Genomic DNA, 22,024 nt, shown 5'->3' with positions numbered 1-22,024 from the left:
AGCTGCGTTCTTCGCCAAAGACTTGGAGCAACTATACCCTCCATTATGTACAACTTCAGCTATTGGGATTATATGGGATTAGTATGCAGTTGACGTTTTGTTCACTTTTCTGTATTTCCTTTGACTAAATACTAAACTCTAGATTCCTTGACAGTGTATTACCTGTTAAAACACAGTACATATTTATGCCGTAATTAGGACTGGTTTTGGTGCAAAGATTGGAGTTATGACCTGTTTATTTCCTACTCTTTTAAAGCAATTGATGTGTGTATTCAGTCTTTCAGATTTTACTTACTTTCCATTGTCTTCCCTTCTTGACAGAGACTATAAGGTCCTGGTGTCCTTGGTGTGCTGTTAGGGAACAGAAGAGTGGCTGAGGGAGCTGGGAATGTTTAGTCTAGAGAAGAGGAGGCTAAGAGGAGACATCATCACTCTCTACAACTACCTGAAAGGGTGTTGTATTGAGGTTGGAGTCATTCTCTTCTCTCCAGTAATGAATGATAGGACAAGAGGAAATGTGCTCAAGTTGCGCCAGAGGAGGTTCAGATTGGACATTAGGAAGAACTTTTTCACTGAGAGAGTTATTAAGCTTTAGAATAGACTGCTCAGGGAGGTAGTGGAGTCACCATCCCTAGAGATATTCAAAAGATGCATAGATGAGGTGCTGAGGGATATGCTTTGGTTTAGAGATGGGCCTGGCAGTGTTAGGATAGTGGTTGGGCTTTTCTTTTCCAACAGTAAAGGTTCCATGATTCTGTGACAGACCCTGCTGCCCTCCTTCCTTTCCTCTGATCTTGATCTTTCCTCAAAGTGGTTCTCACCTGTGTGGCCTCCCAGGAAGCTCATTCAGTTTGCTAATCAGGCAGAAAATGACTGGATTTTTTTTACATGGATTTATTGCTGATCCTGTTCAAGTCAGTTTCAGAGCCACTGGGAATACAACAGCTAGTACAAGCAAGAAGTGAGGCCATCATATGACTTGTAGCCAAAAGAGGACAAGAGAGGGGCAGGGGAGGAAAGCGCTACCACCTTTTTTCATCAGGAGAGAACTGGGAGTCTGACAGAGCCATGACATTTCCCTTCATCCCTGTGGGGGCTGCTGCCACCTCTCTCCCTGTTGCTGCACACTCTGCATCATCTGACTTGAGAAATTTGTTTCCTTCATTAAGAAGTTCTCATTAACTGTAGATCTGACGGGAAATAGCTTCACTCAATTGGTTTTACAGGTTTTAAAAGTAGGACAACATATGCCACTTAATCCTCACCCGAAACAAAAGAGTGAAGTAGTTTAAAAGTCCTGAAAGTTGTCTCTTTTTTTTACAGCTTTTTCTGATCCCAATTTTTCTTCGTCTGTATATTTCCATATCTGTATTATTTACTAGTGACTTTTAAAGTATAGAAACATATCTTTTTAGTGAAATGAAATTCAGTGTGCCATTACAAGTTTCTTCACTGAAAGAAGACATCTTTCATGACCACAGATTAAATTTAAGTGCAGCCCTCAGCATGGACCACGGAGACTGGATTTAGTCAGCCTTCTGCTTAACTCGTCAAACAGTGTTTGGGTTTGTTTTGCCTCCTCTGTTGGTCAAAAGCTATGGTATATGGATGGAACGTGGTCACAGTAGTCACAAAAGACTTCTGCTTAGTTCATTTTTTCAAATGAAAAAAGACATAATTTTTTTTTTTTTTGTAATGTGATTATTCTTTCTTTATTCTACAGAGACCTGAGGTTTAATAGGATTAAAGAAATCCAACCTGGAGAGTTTAGACGGCTTAAAAACCTGAACACACTGTAAGTTCTTTTTCAACCCCAAGGCCCTTTCCCCTTTTGATTTAATATGATTAATTTGATAATGTGCCAAATTTGCTCACTTAACACAGGTAAGTAATCTTGCAAATTACAGCTGTAGTATTTATACAGGTGAGAGAAGTGGAGTTTAGGCCCAAAGTATGTAAAAGTTAAGACAGGTATATGTCTACTAAAATAAAAAAGGAAGTTATTTACATTCTAATGTTTTATTAACATACTTGAGGGTATGAAAAATACAGACCTTTACTGTATGTTTTTTTTCTAAATTGTGCTAAATGGCTTTGATGAAATATCACATAATAAATCATGGAGTTACAACAAAGGTATTCAAAGAGCTCAGATGTGCAAATGTCTTGCAGTTACAAAATATATGAGAAACTAATGTTTTGAACTTTACTGTCCTAATGTACTTGCCAGGACTGGCAGAAGTTGGAAAGTTTTGTTCCTACTGAGCTACCTTTTATGGAGGTCATTGTTATCACACACTATTGTGTAGAAGGGTCTATGTTCTCTAAAAGGCTTTTTACTGACTGAAATACAAATAGTATGCCTATTATAGTTTTAACTTGATGTCTCCTCTGTCATTCATTCAAATGTCAGTTTTGAAGCAAATGCATATACTTTAATGTATTAGCAGAACAGAGAAGGAATTAAGATGGATAGTTATTTTTACTTACAAGTAGTTTAAGATTGGAAATTTGAATGTTTTCTAGCACAAGTAACACATGAACTGAAATACAATAGTGATAGCAGTGAGCTTTGCATCACTGTTATCTATTTATCCTACAAGCACATAACAAACATATTGGGATATCTTGTATGTTCACACCAGAAGAGATAGTAAGACTTTCTTCCAAAAGTATATTCTCCAAATCATTGCTACCGAGATGTTTTTGTTAGATATCTGTATTTCAGGTCACCTTAAATCATACTTCTATTTGCGATTGATCCCCAGTCTTGAATTTAATTTCTGTCAGATATCCAGAAATAAGTTTTAACCATCCAAATCACTGATCCGAGAGCCACAACTTGGAAACAAAGATGGGATTTGTTAAGTTTGGATTTTTTCCATTTCATAAAAACACTGCATGAGTGCAAATCTGTGAATACAGACAGTTGTGTTCCTGTATGATACAATGAGCCCAGCACACTGAATATTGCTAAGAAGCATCTAGAGAAAGTCACTTTAATGCACCTGCTAATGACAAATCTTCGGCAATATCAATTTTATCAACTTCAAACCAATGTGTAGACCTAATATCAAGAACTTTTTTCCTTTTCATCTCAGTTTTTAGGGTTTTTGTCGGTTTTTTTTTTTTAATTTCTGTCTAATTTTTTTCTGAGTTTTCTCCAGTAAGGTAGTAACTGAGCAGCTGTAAGCATGTCACTGTTTTTTCTCTAACAATTACTATTAGGAGAAAATGTGTTCTATTATTTTTTTAAGTTTTCTTTTTAATGCTTCATTACGCTTGCTATTACACTATTTTTTTTTCATACTGTTCTTGTATGTTAAAATAAATGGCTGTTTATTATTTTTAATAGGCTTCTAAACAACAATCAAATCAAAAGAATACCTAGTGGGGCATTTGAAGACCTTGAAAACCTGAAATATCTGTAAGTTAAATGAATATCACTTTTTGTATCAATGTGTAACTTAACTTCTTCATCAGTAAAGTTTTTTAATCTGACTCACTCTTTCAGGACCTAAACTGCTTTGTAAATCTGTGAAATTAATGTATGGAGTGGGGCAACTGTTAATCCATTTCTATAATTAGGTACTTTGAAAGTTGCTAATATAGGACTGTGATATCTGTAGGCTTCTGTAGGAAGTAATTTCTTTAAAGGGTCACTGAAATTTTCACAAAAGTGCCTTTTGTGTTCTGAAAAATTTATTAAAAGCAGCTAGTCCAAGATTTGTGTCTGCAGAAACTTCTGACTTATAGAAGATTTTTAACTACTCCTAAATTTTTTCACTGACTGTAGTGTGAATTTGTAAGAGAAAAAATTAAGTCAAACACAAAACAGAGAAGTATCTATGTGATTTGCCACAAGTTCTGTGTCTTCAGGCACCTTGTATATTTTAAGACAAAGTCCTCTCGTTTTTAACAAATACATCAAGTGAATTAATTATCTGAATAAACGAAAGGGATCAAAAGATGGTACTGTTATTTTTATCTATGTAAAAAACCTAAAGCTAAATAGTAAGTTGTCATGCATTCTCAACTCTAGTCTCAGGAGTCCACCTTATGTAGGGTCATGTAGAGAAGTTTCACTTCATTGTCTTGGAGTATTGATCATTGCTTGAATGTTGTACAGAAAAAAATGGTCACTTGGAGATTTCATTCTTTTGGAAACAATCCAGAGACTTAATTTTCCATCTAGTTTTCAGGAATACATCCCGAATCGCTCTAAGGTGCAGGGAGAAGGGAGTAAAATAAAAATCACATAAATTTATGCAGACATATTACCTGGTTTTCCAAACTGTGTCTGATTACATTGCCTGGTCTCATTTTTATATGTATTGTCTTTCAGTAATAAAATTCTTTATACACAAAGGAAGGAAAAAGAATATTGAACAGACTGTCCCCAGTGAATTCTTAGTCAATGATGATTGTATTTGTTACAAGATGCGTTTTTATGTCCAAGGCTCATAGTCAGCAACCATTTGCAAATACTGCTTGGTTCTTCTTAGTTTTTTGTTTTCACATGCTTGCATTTGCATAGCTGCAGTAAATCCCGAGATAAACCTCAGCTATACATGCTGTTCATTTCAATAAAAAAACGAATGAAAAGAGGTAACTGAATTATATGTTTTCATATATGTATAGTTTAATGTATACATGTAGTTTTCATATTCTTGTACTTCGTATACAGTAGTTTTCAGATATATAGTCATGTTTATGTACATCTGTGTTGTTATGAGGAAGCTATTTTTCTTTTCCTCTTGTTCCCTAGAAAATTTGAATATGAAGTTCAACATGGTAGTTAATTTAACTGCAGAGAGCTCTTTAAATCCAACTCCCGTTTTTGCTAAAACAACAACCAACCAAATAAACCAAAACCTTTAAGAAGGTATTTTTTCTCATTTCAAAGGTTTAGCTTTGAACAAATTGAAAGTTATAAAAATGATGGTACTGTCAGATAATCAATAGAAAATACAGTTCAACAGTTAAAATTGCAGCTGAGTTAAGTACAAGCTAACTGTATTCTGTGGAACAAAGGGAACAAAAAAGGCCATTTTTTCCCAATAGGATCAACTGAAGTATATGGAGGAAGAGATTGTCCAAGAGTTAGAAATATTTTTCAACATTTAGTGTTAGAATGACAAATAATCTGGAATAATTGAGGTTTTGTATGACTTGATCCTATGGATATTTGTATTCCTAACTTGTACTGTTTCATAAAATGAGATAATTTTACTTATGTTCCTATAAGAACTCAAGGACTGAATTGCAGACTGTTCTGAAAATGTATGATTCATTGAGTAATCTTAGAAAGTCTATAATTTCTCAGTGGCTTTGGTTTAGCAAAATATAAGTGTATATAAAGACAAAATGTGTAACTATTAGTAAATACAAATATAAAACTATGTCTAAAAAGATTTGTAAATACATAGTTCTATATTAAATATGTATGTATAAAACATAATATGGTAGATTATTTTTTTTTTAAAGTACCAGTGTTTGAAAAATTTCAGGTTTTGTACTCTCAGACAACCTATTTCCAGAAAGTGTCAAATTAGCCTTAGAATTTTCAAATATTTCTTTGTACTATTTCTATCTGATATGGAGCTTAGGGTTTTACAAATTGTATATGCTTTCAGCATTGTCTGTCTGAAGGACAAATTCTGACAGAGAGCAATGCTATTTTTTCAGTTTTCTGTGTGTTAAAAATATTTATTAGTGTAAAACTTAGCCTTCACATTATAAAAAGAAAATTATGCTCATGTGATTTTTGAACCCTGTGTTTTAGGACTATTTGTTATCTTGCTCTTTATGTAATAAAAATTTTGTCAATTCCAGAAACAGCTTTATGTGATTATACTGTGATATTTGTGGTAATAATTTGTTTTTGAATTCAAATAGTAAAATTTGAAAGAATGAAATGTGATATTATTGTTTGCAATGAAACAAAGAGGATACTTTTTTTCCTACCTTTCTGTCTGTGTGCTTTTATTTCACACACCTTAGTGTTAACAATGTGGTTCTTTAGTAATGATCGAAAAGGCTTTAGCAAGTTGGGCCCTATCCATAATATAATTTCTTTCTGCACTTCATCAATTCTGTATTAGTTTTGGGGTCTTATGTTCCTCTTCTGAAAAGGATACTGTAAACACCCCTGTCTAAAATTAACTTTATAAGTTTTTTTCATATGAGCAAAATAATTGGTAACACGTTTGTAGTTTGTTGCTCCTTATGCAAGATGTGCATGTGTACATGATCTATATGGTACATTGAATATTTAATTGACTTCCTGTGAGTTATTCAATTTACTGACTAGAGGTGATAATACAGAAAGATGAGAAAAAAAAGCTTTCCAATTCTATAATATAGATGCAAACGGATTTGAGGAAATTTAGTAGAAGATTGCTTCCTGATCCTCAGAGTCAATGGTTTATTTTGCAAGAGGGAAGAAAACTGGGAATTGACGATAAACACATACTACGTTTTTAATATGTAGAATACTGGAAGATTTGGAATAAGCTTTGGAAAAAATGAAATTAAGTTAAAAAGAAAGAATACAGGAAGACCTATGAAAAATACAAAAGATAGATTAGCAATTAAAAAAGCTTTTCCAGTTAAAGAGAAGGTAGTTGGTATTTAAACTAAAAGCTAGTGTGAAGGAAGTGAAGAAAATAACAATGAAGAAAGAAGATAACTTTGGCAACATCATTGGTAAAAGTTTACTTCATAAGGTAGGGAAAGGTGAGGAATCAGACATGGTAACATTGTGATAAGCATATGCTAAATGGAAATTTGAGACTATGAAATATATCAGTTCTGGAAATACTAAAAGGGAACGTGCAACGTTTGCATTGCCTATGGTGAGTGAAGTAATAGTGGTAGTAACATGTTGTAGGTTTGTGAAAGTCCTGAGTTGCTGACCTCACCTTTCTAGAAATGGAATTAAGTCCTGTTTCCTTCTGTGCCTTCTGCCACTGTTGCTGTTACTTTGTCCTTTGAACATCTCCAGTGGTTGCAGATCTCATTTCTTTGCAATTTATGGTACAAATTCCACTTTCACCTTTATGTTTCTACATAAATCTCACTTTGCAATATTTATTTACCTGGCAGGTTTAACTCTACAATGCCTAATATTGCTTTCCCCCCCACTTCAGTTCCAAACAAATATATTGGGATCTTAGTTTCCTTAAATCACATGACTTTTAATTCAGCCTATTAAAGAAATCCAAACAAAATTTATCCTCACACATTATCTAGCAGACTTTTTAATTAAAACTACTAATTTTCTGACAACTCTTTACCTATTTGTTTTTTCATTTCCTGAGTATACAACCAGTACCTCTGGCCTTTATCAGACTTACTTGTATTTCTGGAAAAATGATGATTTTTTAAAAACTCTTCTGAAAACAGTAGTACATGCCAGAAAATAATTTAATGTCGGCATGAAATTTTTTTTGTCGTCTTAATCCACTGGGTTTTTTTTTTTTTTTTGGTAAAATTCTCATAGTTCAATTCGGTAAGAGAGCTTTTAGCTAAACGAAATCACAAATTGTCTTTTTGCTAATTATACTCTAAATAGGTTTTCTGATAATGTAACTGGGATAAATTTTGGGAAGGTTTTCATTAAAGTTTAGTGCAATGTTCACAAAGTTTTACTTGCTAGGCACAGTAGAAGCATTGTCTAAAGACAGAACTGATTTTTTTGAGTGCTACTTATTTGTATTTTGTGTTGTCATCTCTCTCTTCACTCAAGGAAACACCTCCAAAATTAAATGAAAGCCTACTTAATGCATCTGTCACAGGACATATGTTTTTATAGTCTAGAGGTTGCTCGTGTTTCTCTTGAAGGGGGACATGATAGACAGGTCAGTTTAATATCCTGCAACTTAGGGTTTTCTGATCAGAATGGAAAAGGTTGTAGTTTAAAACTGAATCCTGAATAAAATCTGTCTTAAGAAGGGGATGTGAAAGGCTGCTCCCTTCTGTGCAATATGGCAGTAAAAGTGCAAAACTGCAAAGTCATTGTCCCAGCTCACCTCTATCGTGCCTTTGGTTTTCACTCCGCCTTACTTTGTCTGCAAAATTTTCCCCCAAAATTTGGATTAATTCAGAATTATTAAATAAAGTTATTAAAATGCCCACAAGTGATATTTAACCGAAGTTTGTTATTAAAGCCATCTTAGCCCACTCTGGCTCACTGATGTGATCAGAAGTTTAGTACTCAGAGGAATAAGAAATTTCCACTTTGCCAAGTAGAGGATATTAAGAAAGGTAAACAATGCTTCAACTGTTCAGTCCTTGAAATGCGTGAGAAGAAGTGGTGTCTTTAAAATACTTACTGGAAAATAAGATAGAAATTTAATATCAAACAGGGAGGAAAATTAAAGAGGGACAAAATTGTATGATCCTCAAGTGAACTGGTAAATCTGAGCCAAAACAAATATTTGAATACTCATGGAATAATACTTTTTTTTCCGAATAGAATAAAAACCAGTTCCACATCCAAAATGTGTGATACTTCTCTCTCTTTTCAAATTGTTTTAAAAGTTTTTACAGTAATTCCACATGAGAGTAATTTTTTCCAATTTAATTTGCTGATAATTTTGAACATTTTTTAAACATAAGAAATTTTTGCTTCTCCTTATTCTGTTTTTAAGAACTCTGCTTTTTGTTTACATGCATATCTATGTTAATTAAGCTCACCTAGCTCTCTTGTATAGGAATGTGTTGGAATCTCAGCAAGCAGTGCATTGGAAAAATAAATTTAGACTCAAGGAAAGGATAATACTCCATATCATCCCCCAAAGCTGTTGAAAGTTGAAAGTCAGATACCTCCGATTTCTTTTCTTTTTAGTACCTATACCATTGTCAAGTCAGTGTAAAAACTAACACCAACTCCAGCAGAGACAGTATTGTATCTCTTGCATCAAAATAAGTTTGCGATATTTCCTGTCAGTTACTGAGAACTGTAATAATAGAAAATCTACACCCATTACTAATAAAAAGCCTGCTAATAAAGCCATTTGTGGTCCAGAGTCTCTTCATTCCTTTTTCACAGAAATCCATGCCTGATTAACTTGAGTTTCAAATAATTTGTCAAATAATTGTGAGAAAATTCTTAACTGTGAACCTGTTCCTAACCTAACACAAAAAGAGAGTGACTGGCACAGAACCCCAAAAGAATTTTCATTTGTTATCTCCATGCAGTAACTGCAGTCATCAGCTAAACTGTGATTTTTCTCCGTCATTCTTTCACTAAATCGTCCTTGCTGTTAAAAGCACAATAAACATGAGCACATACACCTAATTATCCTAATTTATTTTAATTCTGTATAAAAATGTATAGATAACACGTGTAAACATACTGGTACTTTATGTATACTTATTCTGTTTATGTTACGGAGTATCAGTGGGGACATAATGTCACAGAATCACAGAACGGTAGGGCTGGAAGAGACTTCTAGAGATCATCTAGTCCAACCCCTTTACAGAAGATGGTCCACCTAGATCAGGTCGCATAGGAACACGTCCAGGTGGGTCTTGAAGACCTCCAAGGAAGGAGACTCCACATCCTCCCTGGGCAGCCCGTGCCAGGGCTTCCTCACCCTTACAGTAAAGAAGTTTTAATTTAAGTGGAACTCTTTGTCTGTTATCGTTAGTCTTGTCACTGGACACTACAGAAAAAAAATGTTGCCCCATCTCCTTGACATCCAACTTTCAAATACTTGTAAATATTAATACGTTTCCCCCTCAGTCACTGTTCTACATAGTGATAAAAAAATGCAATGTCTTATAGATACAACACTAATATTCTAACTTGTATTTTTTTAGAAATATTCTAAAGGTGACAGGCAGAGTTATAGAAATTCTCACTATTTGTCCTCCAAGCCCAGTGAAAAGGCTTATTTTGTCATAATTTAATGATTTGTACCAAAATTCAGCTGAGATATTTTGAAGATACCGATAGGCCAGTAGCATCCCTTCTGTGTTCTGGTAAAGGCGCTTCTGACGCAGTTCTGTCCCACTGAGTCGAATTTATTTGGACTATTGGTAAGCCCATCAAGAAACTGAGGGTCAAAGAAACAGTAAGTAATAACAGTGATCACTGGGAATGTCAAGGCTATCTCTGTGACAGCCTCAGGGCCTACAGGGCCCCAGACTTTTGTCTTTCCTGGCAAACATTTGGGATGAAGTCTCAAGAGCAACATATTTTTATGTGTATGTGCTTAGTTTTTGTTTTGTATTTTTTTTCCTAATATGTAGTTGAAAAACTGTCTTCGTGTTTCAACTTAATTCTTCTTTTCCATCTTCATGTAGCTCTTGTTTGTGTACTAATATTACTGATTGTTTCTTGTTTCAGCTATTTGTACAAGAATGAAATCCAGTCAATTGACAGGCAAGCATTTAAAGGACTTGCCTCTCTAGAACAACTGTAAGTGCCTTTTCTCTTCTGTGCTGTCATCTCCATGGTTCCCCTGCAGAGGAAAAGTGCACGCCTTGATCCATACATCCTGCTTGCATGCTCTGCATGTCTGCACTCCCTGGGTTGTTAGGCAGAGAGTCCCATAATCATTTGCATGTGAAAAAACACAGTTTATCTCTGTGTCAGATTCCTCATTTCTGTGTTTGTCTTTTATTTGTGATTTGCATTCCCGATGTCCCGATATATCCTTATACAGCTTTGAGAAGAATCAGCATTGTTGTGGAAAATGTTGAAAACTATTGTGTATTGCCTAGAGAGAAATTCTGATTGAATTTTTGTGGGTTTTACAGCATTGCAATTCCTTTGACTGCAGAAGTTACTTCATTTTATGCAGCATAACTAGAGCTTAATTAGTCTCGTGAAGTTTAACCCAGTTTTGTTATGTTTCACAAAAAGATAATTTAAAATTAAAGTCTTAATATTGTTTATGTGTATTAATCATTGCCATATACAGCTGTTTAAAAAGTAAGAAAGTTCATTGTTTGTAGATGTTTCAGTAATGTCTTCTAGAAAGATTGATTAAAATAATACTTTTTCCTGTGTAATCATAGGTGAATAACTTCTATTGAAAAAGAATGAAAAGTGCAGTCCTTAGCATGGAAAAACCTGATTGTATTAGTTCCAGTAAATGTAGCTGTATTTTGTTTTGCAATCAGAGTAATCTTTAGTAGAACAGAGCAAGGTATAAATGCGTAGCTATTTCACAGTTTGACTGCCAAATAACATCTTTTTTTTTTCTAGAACCAACGTAAATTTTGAAACTTCTGACAGTAATCAGTGTATTACAAGCTCTCTATGATACCTACTGGTTTCCTTCTTTCTATAAACCTCTAGTTGATATTATTGGACACAGTGTATATCTGAAATAAAATAACATTTTGGATGGATATAAAATCATTCAAGATCATTTTATAGGGCAAGAGAGATGTTTTGAAGGAAGAGCTTCTAAGTGAAACAAAAGTGAAAATTTAGAAGGCATATTTATATATGTAATTTATTTCCTTAGTGCCTTTCTCTTCTTCCTACTCTAGAAATGATTACTGCAGCATATTGACAGCAATTGGTAGGGCTTATTTGCATGCTAATAGAAGTTCTTATTTTCAGTGTGGAATTTTACATTTTGAGCCCCATTTATTGAATTACTAATGCTTCCAAAATAATAATATTCTTCACCAAGCCACAAACCTGATGTGCTTCAAGTGGCAACATTTGTTCTATTTTCTTTTACTCTACTTCCTGTTGATCTGTTGATTGAAAGACTTGAATCACTTAGGAATATTAACACCTTCTGAATTTACTTTTCTACTAGATTTGCAGTTAAGCATCTCTACCTTCAGCAATATCACACTGTGTCAGCTTAATCTCAAACCTGAGACAGGCCCATTATTTTGTATGGAATTAAGTTTTGAATGGGGTTTGAGTCTCATGTCTGGCTGGCAAGTATGGAAAAGTAGTCTAGCACAGTCACTGCTCAGTAACTGCTTCGGTGTCATGACATCAGTTACCACACACAGTGCCTTTGGCTGGCCTGGTGAGCTGCTGGGGTGGTTGTTGCCCTGCTGGGTGCACATCAGAAAGCTCGTTTCTTTTAGAGTCCTTCTCCTGATCTGAAAAAGAAGGCTTGCCAGCTTGAGAAAATGGCAGCACAGGAAGCCAGTGACAGGCTTGGAAAAAAATTTAATGGAGGGTATTCATTTAGATTTGGAGTTCATAGGACAACTCTTGTGTATGCATCTTTAGCAAAAAAATAGGCTCTGACTCTACGAAGTCTGTTTTATCACATTATCTCTGGAGAAAAACTGTGTTCCAAGAAAAAAACTTAATCTTTGTGAACAAGTTCCCAAGTTCTTCATCTTCAATTTGGGTCTGTATTGACTATTCAGTTGATGTTTCTGCATTTGAGGCTTTTATGACCTCTAGTTATCAAACACATTTTGCTACTGGATGTGATGACTCAGCCAAATGCTCTTCTCAATGCTCAGCAGAGTTCTCAGAAGTAGGTACTATGTTCCACATCTCAGAGAAAGACTTGATTTGTATTAATTTCTTCTTCAGTGAAGCATCATTAAACTGATAGTTGCTTTTTTTAAAAAATAAAGCCTGAACAGCAAAGCAAACACTTTTTGGAGGTTTTTTGGTTGATTGTTTTGTTGTCATTGTTCTTTGAGAGAAGTTGTAAATACAATTTGATTTAGGAGACCTATTGCATGTGTAAGGGTAGAAAAAACCCAGTGTTTACTATGTCTGGCAGGATCCTTCTTAAACATCCACAACAAAATTCTTAGCTGTGGATGTAGTAAAATTATCTTTTTCTGCCAAGAGAATAAGATCTTTGAATAAAATCTTGAAACTCACTTGTACTAGAGTAAATTCTGAAAAAACTTGGCAGTTTCAGATGCTCGAACACACTGAGCCATGCATATTTCGTCACGTAAGTCTTCAGTCATGCCAGGGCATGAAGGGATTAAGTCAGCTGATGAAAAATAGCTGCTTAGTACCAGTTTAGACCCTGTTAAATCTGCAAGACATATGTTTGGGTATGGGAAATGCAACACAGGGCTGCAGGAAACTTGCATTTTTTTCAGAGCAGTAGCCGGAAGGTAGCCAGAGCATCCAAAATCAATGAAAGCTGCCTCTGTATGCCTGCGCTTAAAATGACTGAAATGTCACAAATACTTGGTGTGGAAGGTCATGAGTTTGCTGTATTTGATTCCCAAGATCGAGCTCTAAAAGCAGTCTGTTTCTAGATGTGTGTATGTTACTTTTCTTCCAAATATCTTCAGTGTTTTTTTGAGATCTCAGCCTGAGAGACAAAAAGTGCACTTCGCAATCCTTATCTAGATATTAATAGGTATTAATAGAATTGTCCCTAGATATTAATAGAATATAAAATAGAATTATTAATAGATTTAAAAATATCTTTTCCTAGTCTTAGTGGAATGCTAATTGTGCATTTTCTTTTCAATTTCCTACTAACTTACTAATTTTACATTGTGTAAGCTGTTATTAGAATTATGCTGTAGTTTTTTTCAAATCAGTAGCTTAAAATATTTTCTTACATATAGTGATGTAGCTCATTATATTAATTTTGCTTCCTTCAGTTCACTTTTCAGTAGCTTTGAAATGTTTTAAAAGTTTTATATTACAAAGATTTCCTGGTTTTTGCATAACTGTGTGTGAGGAGTCATTCACATACAACATGGTGGAACCTGAATAAAGTCTCATTGCTGCTAAAAACACCAGTGGAAAGAAAAAATAAAAGGGAATTCATTATTTAAAGAAACCAACCAAAAAACCTCAAAAGTTATGAAAGGGGCCTTGAACAGTACATTCTTATTATTCTAAAATAGGATTATCTAGGGGCAACCAACTTAGATGACTAGAAACAGATATTTATCAAGCCTTATTTTAAAAGTCTTTAAAAAGAGAACTCCATAGTCTTAAGTATCTTGTTCCATTATTTTATATCATTACTGCAATCTCATTTAAGTCTATTTTCTTGTGATGTAAGCCTATTATTTCTTGTCATATCTCTGGGCAGGGAAAGCTCTTTGATAAATGTGGGAAAAATATGTTTGTACATTCTCTTTCAAATAATCAAAATGGCTATCTAAATATTCAGAACACAGATTTTACTGAACTAACTGATTTTTAAGTTCTTCCCCAAAGATCTGGAGATAGTAATAAGAATGAACAACTGGCATATATAATAACAGTAATCCTGTACAAAAGTATTATACTACAGAAGATATAACCCTAAATTTAATGCTGGGAAAAGTGCCACTAGGACTGAATTTTACTCTAAATGTTCATTCTCCGAGATTACTAACAACAAAGAGAAAACCTGAACCATGTGTGTTTGATAAAATCTTTATCTTCCTCTAGATGTGTATGGATTTGGACTTCTGTTTTTTCCTTTAAATATTTCCTTCTGTTTATTATGTTTCATTATCATGAATTCAGAATTAAAAAAGAAGTCACAAGAGTGTTTAAAAATCACTCTTGCATGCTTTTTCTTGAAGTTTTCACTATGAAAGTGGTTTTTAATATCAAATAAATTACTACTACTTTTAAGAATGTTTTATATTCTGAATATAAAAGGTGTCTGTAGAGACATGTCAATGTGAGATTTTTTTCCTGCATATTACCTTTAAAGTGAATTTCCAGTCCAAGAAATTTTAATAATAATTCAAATATTAAAAATCCTTTAAAAAACCTTAATGTGGTACACAGAAGAAAAGAACACAAGTGATAGACGTAAGTGATAAAATGTGATTAAGGAGTAGCCTTAATGAAGCCAAGGATTTTTTTATTCTTTGTATTGTACACTTACAATGCAATATGGTTTCTACATCTTTTTTTTTTTTTTTTTTTTTAGAATTACACTTGTTACTAATTATTTTGTCCATATATTTAATGCCTTGTTCTGCTCATAAATTACTTGACAAGTTGCTCAGGACTTCTTTGAGATGAGAAATTAAAGACCTGCAAAACCCAACTAACATGCCGTGCAAAGCAGTTAAGAGTATTTTCCAGTTGGTTTTCATTATTTGATTTTTGAGCTACTTTAGGCAGCGCGATTGCTGATGAGGTGAAGTTAACTGTTATAATGTGCTTCAGTGCCTGAATTATTGTAGCTGTATCTGTGGTGATTCAAGATTGTGAACAAGGCAAGGTTTATAACAGACGTATTATTTTAATTAAATTGATTAATTTGTTTTGAAAAACAAGATGAGTTTTCGAGCACATAAAGTATTCTTTAGATCTGTAATTATAGTAGACTGGAGTACTAAACAGCATTTGTGAGCTGTTGCATTGAGTTTAATGATGTATACCATCTGAGAGAGGTGTCCTTTCTTCTCCTCTCTTTGCTAATCTCACTTCTGATCCATGGACCTGAAGGTTAAAGAAGGAAAAGTCCATTTTAGCTGCCCAAGAAGTAGTGTATACAATTCTTTTTTTTTTTTTTTCAAAATCAAAGATGCTTCAGAAGAAATAACAAATCCTATAGTTGTACCTGTTTTTTCACTTCATCCTCTTTCACTGCAGTGAACCCCACATTGCCTTAACCCCTCTCAAGTGCTACTGATGCTGGGGAGGTGGGCAAGCAGAGCCTCTTGCTCCTGAAGAGCTGTGCCTGCCCACCACATGGCTGGACCCTGCTCGTGGGGCAGATGCTGGCCCTGTCCTTCCTCAGGACTGGACCTGACTGAGGTCTCTCTTCTCTCTGATGGCAACCCGAATGAGCCTTGAGAGAAGTATGTGCCGTTGAGATGTTTGTCTTTTTACTTTAGATGAAATTGGCCTGTGTTCTCACAAGGCAGAAGGCTGGCAGGCATAGCAAAGTTACATACTACTTGCTTTCCCTACGCAAACAGAATCGTACTCTGTGTTCACTACAATACGTGGCCACGCATTGCACTGGCAGTAAGCAGACTTGACCCTGCAATGTGATCACCCCCGTCCTGATTTCTTGGCTTTTTCTGTGGCCCTCATTCATTACTCCCTGGCATCACTCACTGGCTGGCGCTCGGACCGTGCTGCTGCTGGCGGGGGAGCTGGGAGGGTGCCAGACACGTGCCTGGCTGCCCTGCCGCACGCGCCTGCCAGGGCTCGCAGCTTCTTCCCACTTGCCTCTCTCTGTGGTGACCATCCAGCTCAGGTCAGGGAGTACAACACATGTGATGTTACAGCACAAGGGAGTTCTTATGGCTTTTTACTTTTTGTGCTTTAATTAATTATTTTTTTGAGGAGATTTGAGGGTCTGAGATTTTAATCTTTGTTTTTAAATGATGGACTTTTTCGTTCTTCAGCCCACAGTGAATTCTATGTATGCACGTTCCCCAGATGTACCCAAGTTTGTCAGAGGTCAGTAGGAAAGTTTAGGAAGTTTGCATTTGGATATAATCAGAATCCAAAGTCTGTCAATAATTTTCATAGCTCCTTGTGCAAGTCTTATCACTTACTTCTCGTTTTCCCATATCCAAGCTTGTGGAGTACCTTCACAACATAGTCAAGACTGATATGATCCTGCCTTTTCAGTCCATTTTTATGTCAGTTGCAGACAGCTGTGCTCTGTTTGATCCTCTGTTGATGTTTATGTAAGTTATTAATATTACACAGCAACAAATATTATGCAGCTGTTAATCATGTAAAACTGGAGAAATTAATCTGGTTAGTGTACATAAGGTAATTAACCAGATTAATCAAACAGAACACAGCTATGGTGGTTAGCTGTACACTAATTGCTGGAAAACCCTTTACCTAAAAGCAGTTCAGTGAAATTTGTTTTCATATCATGAATTTATTTGGTTTTTAGCTTCTGAGAGCATTCATAACTTTAAGTGCCAGTATTCATGGACTAGAACAGCTTACTTATCAGCATCTTTTGAAATTTTCTTTCAATGTGATAGTAATGAAAACAGCTGTTCACCAAAACTGTTATTCTGTTGGAAACGGTAAATATTTTCCACACAATCATCAACATTTTCCTGTAAAAAAACCCTATTTTTCCATTTTTCACATATATTTATTCGTGTGCATACTAATGGAACTTAGCACTTGTGTCGAAAGTACTGTCTCTAAAATCTCCAAATAATCATTTTCAAATAATTTTTTTTTACACATATATTTATAGACACACTGTATAGTGATCCACAAACTCTCTTCTGTTTGTCATGTCTTGTATTTATCAAATTCAAGCACCAGATTCAGTTGATAACAGAAGAAAGTTAAGCCACTACATCATTATCACTATTTAGATGTGTAAAAAATGTATAAACAATAACAAATGCTTTATAATATTTCAGTATCATTAAGAAAACTATTTGAATGCTTTTCTTTTTGTTTAACATGTTTTCAGGTATCTGCACTTTAATCAAATAGAAACGTTGGAACCAGAATCCTTTACCCATCTTCCAAAACTTGAAAGGCTGTAAGTTTGTTTTTCTTGGGGTAAGATTCAGAAGTCAGCTTGCTTCTTTGCTTGAATTACATTAAATGTTTGAAAATGCAAAGTAATATTTTTAACATTCCTATAGATTATTTTTAACCTTTTGGGGTTTTGTAACTACTGTATAGTCTTTGCCAAGAACACCTTGGCCAGGCAGACCTTAGAGGCATACAGAAGCGTGCATTGCCTGAGGTATATTTTTCTGTGGCAAAACTATTTCACAAATCTGTTTGAGCTAAAATAAATGTTATAAATGAAGAAATACAAGAATTATCTTATTACTTTTTTTTAACTTCTCATTTCCCTTCCTTCTGGTAACTTGTGTTTTTATGGCTTTTTTTTCCCATATGGACATATCAAAGACACCTTGGAGGCCACTTTAAATATAGTAGACAATGAATTGCTGAAAGTGTTCCCTGTTTTTTTCATTTTGTAACATTACTTTAACTTAAAGGACTTGCAGAAGATTGTAAATAAAATGAGTGCATCTCAAAATCTGAATTACTGCATGCATATTTCTGTGCTTTTTAACAGATTTTTACATAACAACAGAATAGCTCATTTGATTCCTGGAACATTTAGTCATTTAGAGTCGATGAAGAGACTGTAAGTAAATTCAATTATTATTGAACTAAAGAAAGTTTAAATAATCATACTGTGTCTCGTCTTGCAATATTTATCGTCTTTGCAAATGCCTTTCATTGTGTAATTGTTTCAAGTGTCAAATAATTTTTCCTAAGCTGTGTTCCAGTTGTTTAGTGACTGACTAAATCCTTTTGTTTGTTTCCTTTCTTGGAATTACTTGTAATCATATGGTCTTGTTCTGTAGAGTAAATAATATACAAGATCCTACTTTGGTGGTTGTTTGTGTTTCTTTGTGGGGGGGGAGAGGGGTTGACCCCCTTCCTATCTATGTCTTACTGGGTGATCCTTCTATGATGTCTTTCAATATTTCATTATTTTGATATTTTCATTTTTTTATTTGTCCACGATGATGAAAACATGGTTATAAAAAGGTGCTTGGTAGTTTAAGAATGTAAATATTGCTTTCAAAAGCAATACCAGAAGCCAGTTCTTCTTGATATGCCACTAATATGGAAAATTAGAGGCTTATTAGTCCCTCATTAGCATTTGAAAACTTGAACTCAGTAAGAACACCATAATAAGATGACTTTCAGAGGGTTTTCTGTCCCTCACTGTGGATCTCCACTCATCTAGGATAAACATTCTTTAAATTACCCAAGACTGCTGTTTTGAGAAAGGCAGTCATGCATCCAGACCTCCCTTTCTGGGAGGGCTGCTGAGGGTGTGCTGTACAATGAGTCACAGCCCCAGCTCTACTGGTAAAAAAGATTACAAAGGATGTAACAGGAAAGTGGTCCTGCTGGTGCAGGGCAGTTGTAATACTTGAACTGTGGGTGAAAGGTAGAATAAAGTAAATTTTGATGATGTATGCACCTTCCAGTAACAGCTGCTTCACTCATACCTCCCTCCAGTTCTTGTAGGATTCAAAGAGCAAGGAATCCTTCTTCATGTAAGTCCTAGATAAAGGACAATTTTAATAGCAGCTATTAGTGGAACAGGACACTATTCCACTTGGCTCACCTGGTATCTGCTGACCTGGGACAACTTATTCCTAAAGGTCACGTTGTGACTTTCATGTTATGGACTTAAATTCTACCAGTAACATGTGATATACTGGAAGACATACAGTACTTTATACAGTACAGTAACTTTTAAAATAATTTTTCTTGTTGTTTTCTGTTTTTCATAGGAGAACAGGGTTTTCTGTTTTTCTGTAATTTATTTTTACAAATATCTGGGTGTTTGTACAAGAGATTAAAAAATATTAAAAGATAAAAAAAAAAGATAAAATTATAAAAAAATTTACTACCTCAAGAGATACACCAAATGGAGGTTGCTTTGCCATGCAGTTTATTTCCAATCTATGTATAGGTGTATTTTATGTTACAGATTTCTGTGCTTAATCACAGAATCTCAAGGGCTGGAAGGGACTCCAAACTCTTTGCCAGAGCACGATCACCTAGCATAGATCACATAAGAGCTTGTCCAGGACAAGCTGGGTTTTGAATGTTCCCAGAGAAGGAAACTCCACAGCCCATCTGGTCAGCCTGTTCCAGTGCTCCTTCACTCTCACAGTGAAGAAATTTTTCCTTGTATTTCTTTGGAACCTCTTATGTTCCAGTTTTTACCTGTTGTCCCTTGTCCTATCATTGGACATCACTGAGAACAACCTGGCTCCATCCTCCTGACACCCGTCCTTTATGTATTTGTAAACATGAATAAGATCACCCCTCAGTCTCCTCTAAGCTAAATAGCCCCAGGTCCCTCAGCCTTTGATCATAAGGGAGATGTTACACTTCCTTCATCATCTTGGTGGCCCTGTGCTGAACTCTCTCCAGCAGCTCCCTGTCCTTCTTGAACTGAGGGGCCCAGAACTGGACACAATATTCCAGATGTGGTCTCACAAGGGCAGAGTACAGGGGGAGCCGAACCTCTCTCGACCTACTGCCCACAGCCTTTCTAATCCACCCCAGGATGCCATTGGCCTTCTTGGCCACGAGGGCACATTGCTGACTCATGGTCATCTTGCTGCCCACCAGGACCCCCAGGTCCCTTTCCCCTGCACAACTCTCTAAGAGTTCATTCCCCAACCTGTACTGGTACATGGGGTTCTTCTTTCCCAGATGCAAGACTCTACACTTGACCTTGTTGAATTTCATTAAATTTCTCCCCGCCCAACCCTCCAGCCTGTCCAGGTCTTGTTGAATGGCAGCACAGCCTTCTCATTTGTCAGCCACTCCCCCCAGTTTAGTGTCATCGGTGAACTTGCTGACTGTGTCGCTTCATTTCTTTGAAAAGAACATTTTGCCAGGGTTGCTACCACAGCTGCCTGCTCCCCCACCTGCTCAAAATATTTTTTGATGTTTAATGTTTTTTTTTCTACAGGGCCCTCCACCAGAAAGTTCGTTAGTAACAGGGCCTGCACTATTAGAAAGAAAATTGACAATATATGTGGGTTCTTGTTATCTGCAGGTGTTTTACAAAGTTACTGACCCAATGAACTCAAATAGAGTTTAGTGCTTAGGTAAAACTATAGGTCTTTGTCTCAGTTGCTTGAGCAGCAAAATGGGAAATTATAAAAATGTCAGATTAGCAGTGAAGTTGGTGTAATAATAAAGTATTAAACAACAGCAACAAAAAAACCCCATGGGGAGAATGGCTGTAAGTTCCTTATTTAAGCAAAGCTTGTGTAACGTCCAAATAAAACCCACTGTATTCACTGAATTTTGGGGTTAGAAATGAAACATTGCTTAAGTACTTTTTATGTTGAACACAGCCCCTCCTATGCAGTAAAAATAATAATGTATTTTGTAATAAAGACTGCTAGAATGCAGGTAAGCAAGTGACTGCCACCTGTATCTCGTATTGCCCGGTGTCTGTAATCCTAGGTTGGCATTGAAGAACCATTCTGATCCCAGCAAAATAGTCAAAGCTTGCTAACAGGTGTTGTGGCTACATCCTGTGTTGTGCAGGCGCTTGGATTCCAACGCTCTTCACTGTGACTGTGAAATCCTGTGGCTGGCAGAGCTGTTGAAGACCTACGCAGAGTCGGGTAATGCTCAAGCAGCTGCTACCTGTGAATATCCACGAAGGATCCAGGGAAGATCAGTGGCCACGATAACACCAGAAGAACTTAACTGTGGTGGGTGTGCCACTTCCTGATGGCTTCTTTAACATGCTAAATCTACATAAACTGTTATTGTTCTGTTCTCTTTGATAATGCTGACCATCTCTGGTCAATACTGGTTATTTACTTCTCATTTTTAATCTGCTTTTACCCTTCAGCCTATTTTAAATGAAACAAATATAGCCATATTTGAAATTTCTCCTTGAGGAACTCGAAACTCTAGAAAGAGATTATGTTTCCTTTTTATATTTTAGTTTTGATCATAAAAGGACTGTCAGCCACGATCTTTGGTGTTAATATTGTATGGTGTCCTTCATTCCTTTCTGTAAAAGGAAAAGAGAAGAAACAAACTGTATGGAATTGCTCCTGATTTCACAGATCTTATTACTAAAAATTATGTTGATATTATTTGAATTGGGGTAGGGTTGCTAGATTTCTTTTTCGTGCAACTGTAGTTACAAGTAGTGTCCTGAACAGGCACTGTCACTGAGGGTATTAATGGACAAGCACTTTTATTATCCTCCTTTTGTTCATCTGTATTCCTTCAGCCTAGAGATGTAAAGGTTTGGCACTGTGGGCACCCTGGGGTCTGGCTCTGCACTGCTGTTGTTCCAAAATCAAAATGAGTATTTCTCATCAAGCTGTGGGCATTGACCTGCCCAGCCATTTGATGAGGCCAAAATATAAAATAAGTAAATTGTCCTTTTTTTTAATGTGTTGGATATGATTCTGATCATGAGAATTATGACCATAAGCATCTACAGGGTTCTTGAAAAAACTAATAGAAAGGGGATTTGGTGCAAGAACAATTCACATGGCATCTTGCCAGCTCTCTGCATGTCTGAGGAACCTGAATATGGAAACTGCAGGAAGCAAACTG

General features: G+C 35.6%; 1 protein-coding gene across 1 annotated transcript in view; it reads left to right on the top strand.

Moving 5' to 3' along the window:
* The window catches only part of PXDN (peroxidasin), an 86,842-nt gene that overhangs the window by 23,298 nt on the left and 41,520 nt on the right, over positions 1-22,024 (top strand). Inside the window, exons 2-7 of the mRNA XM_061990601.1 lie at positions 1,724-1,795; positions 3,356-3,427; positions 10,358-10,429; positions 17,343-17,414; positions 17,967-18,038; positions 20,990-21,159. Coding sequence (XP_061846585.1) covers positions 1,724-1,795; positions 3,356-3,427; positions 10,358-10,429; positions 17,343-17,414; positions 17,967-18,038; positions 20,990-21,159 — 530 coding nt within the window. The remainder of the gene's footprint in view (positions 1-1,723; positions 1,796-3,355; positions 3,428-10,357; positions 10,430-17,342; positions 17,415-17,966; positions 18,039-20,989; positions 21,160-22,024) is intronic.

This window comes from Colius striatus, chromosome 2 (genome assembly GCF_028858725.1).
Source record: "Colius striatus isolate bColStr4 chromosome 2, bColStr4.1.hap1, whole genome shotgun sequence".
NCBI classification, from domain to species: domain Eukaryota; kingdom Metazoa; phylum Chordata; class Aves; order Coliiformes; family Coliidae; genus Colius; species Colius striatus.
This window is presented reverse-complemented; position numbering and strand designations above follow the sequence as displayed.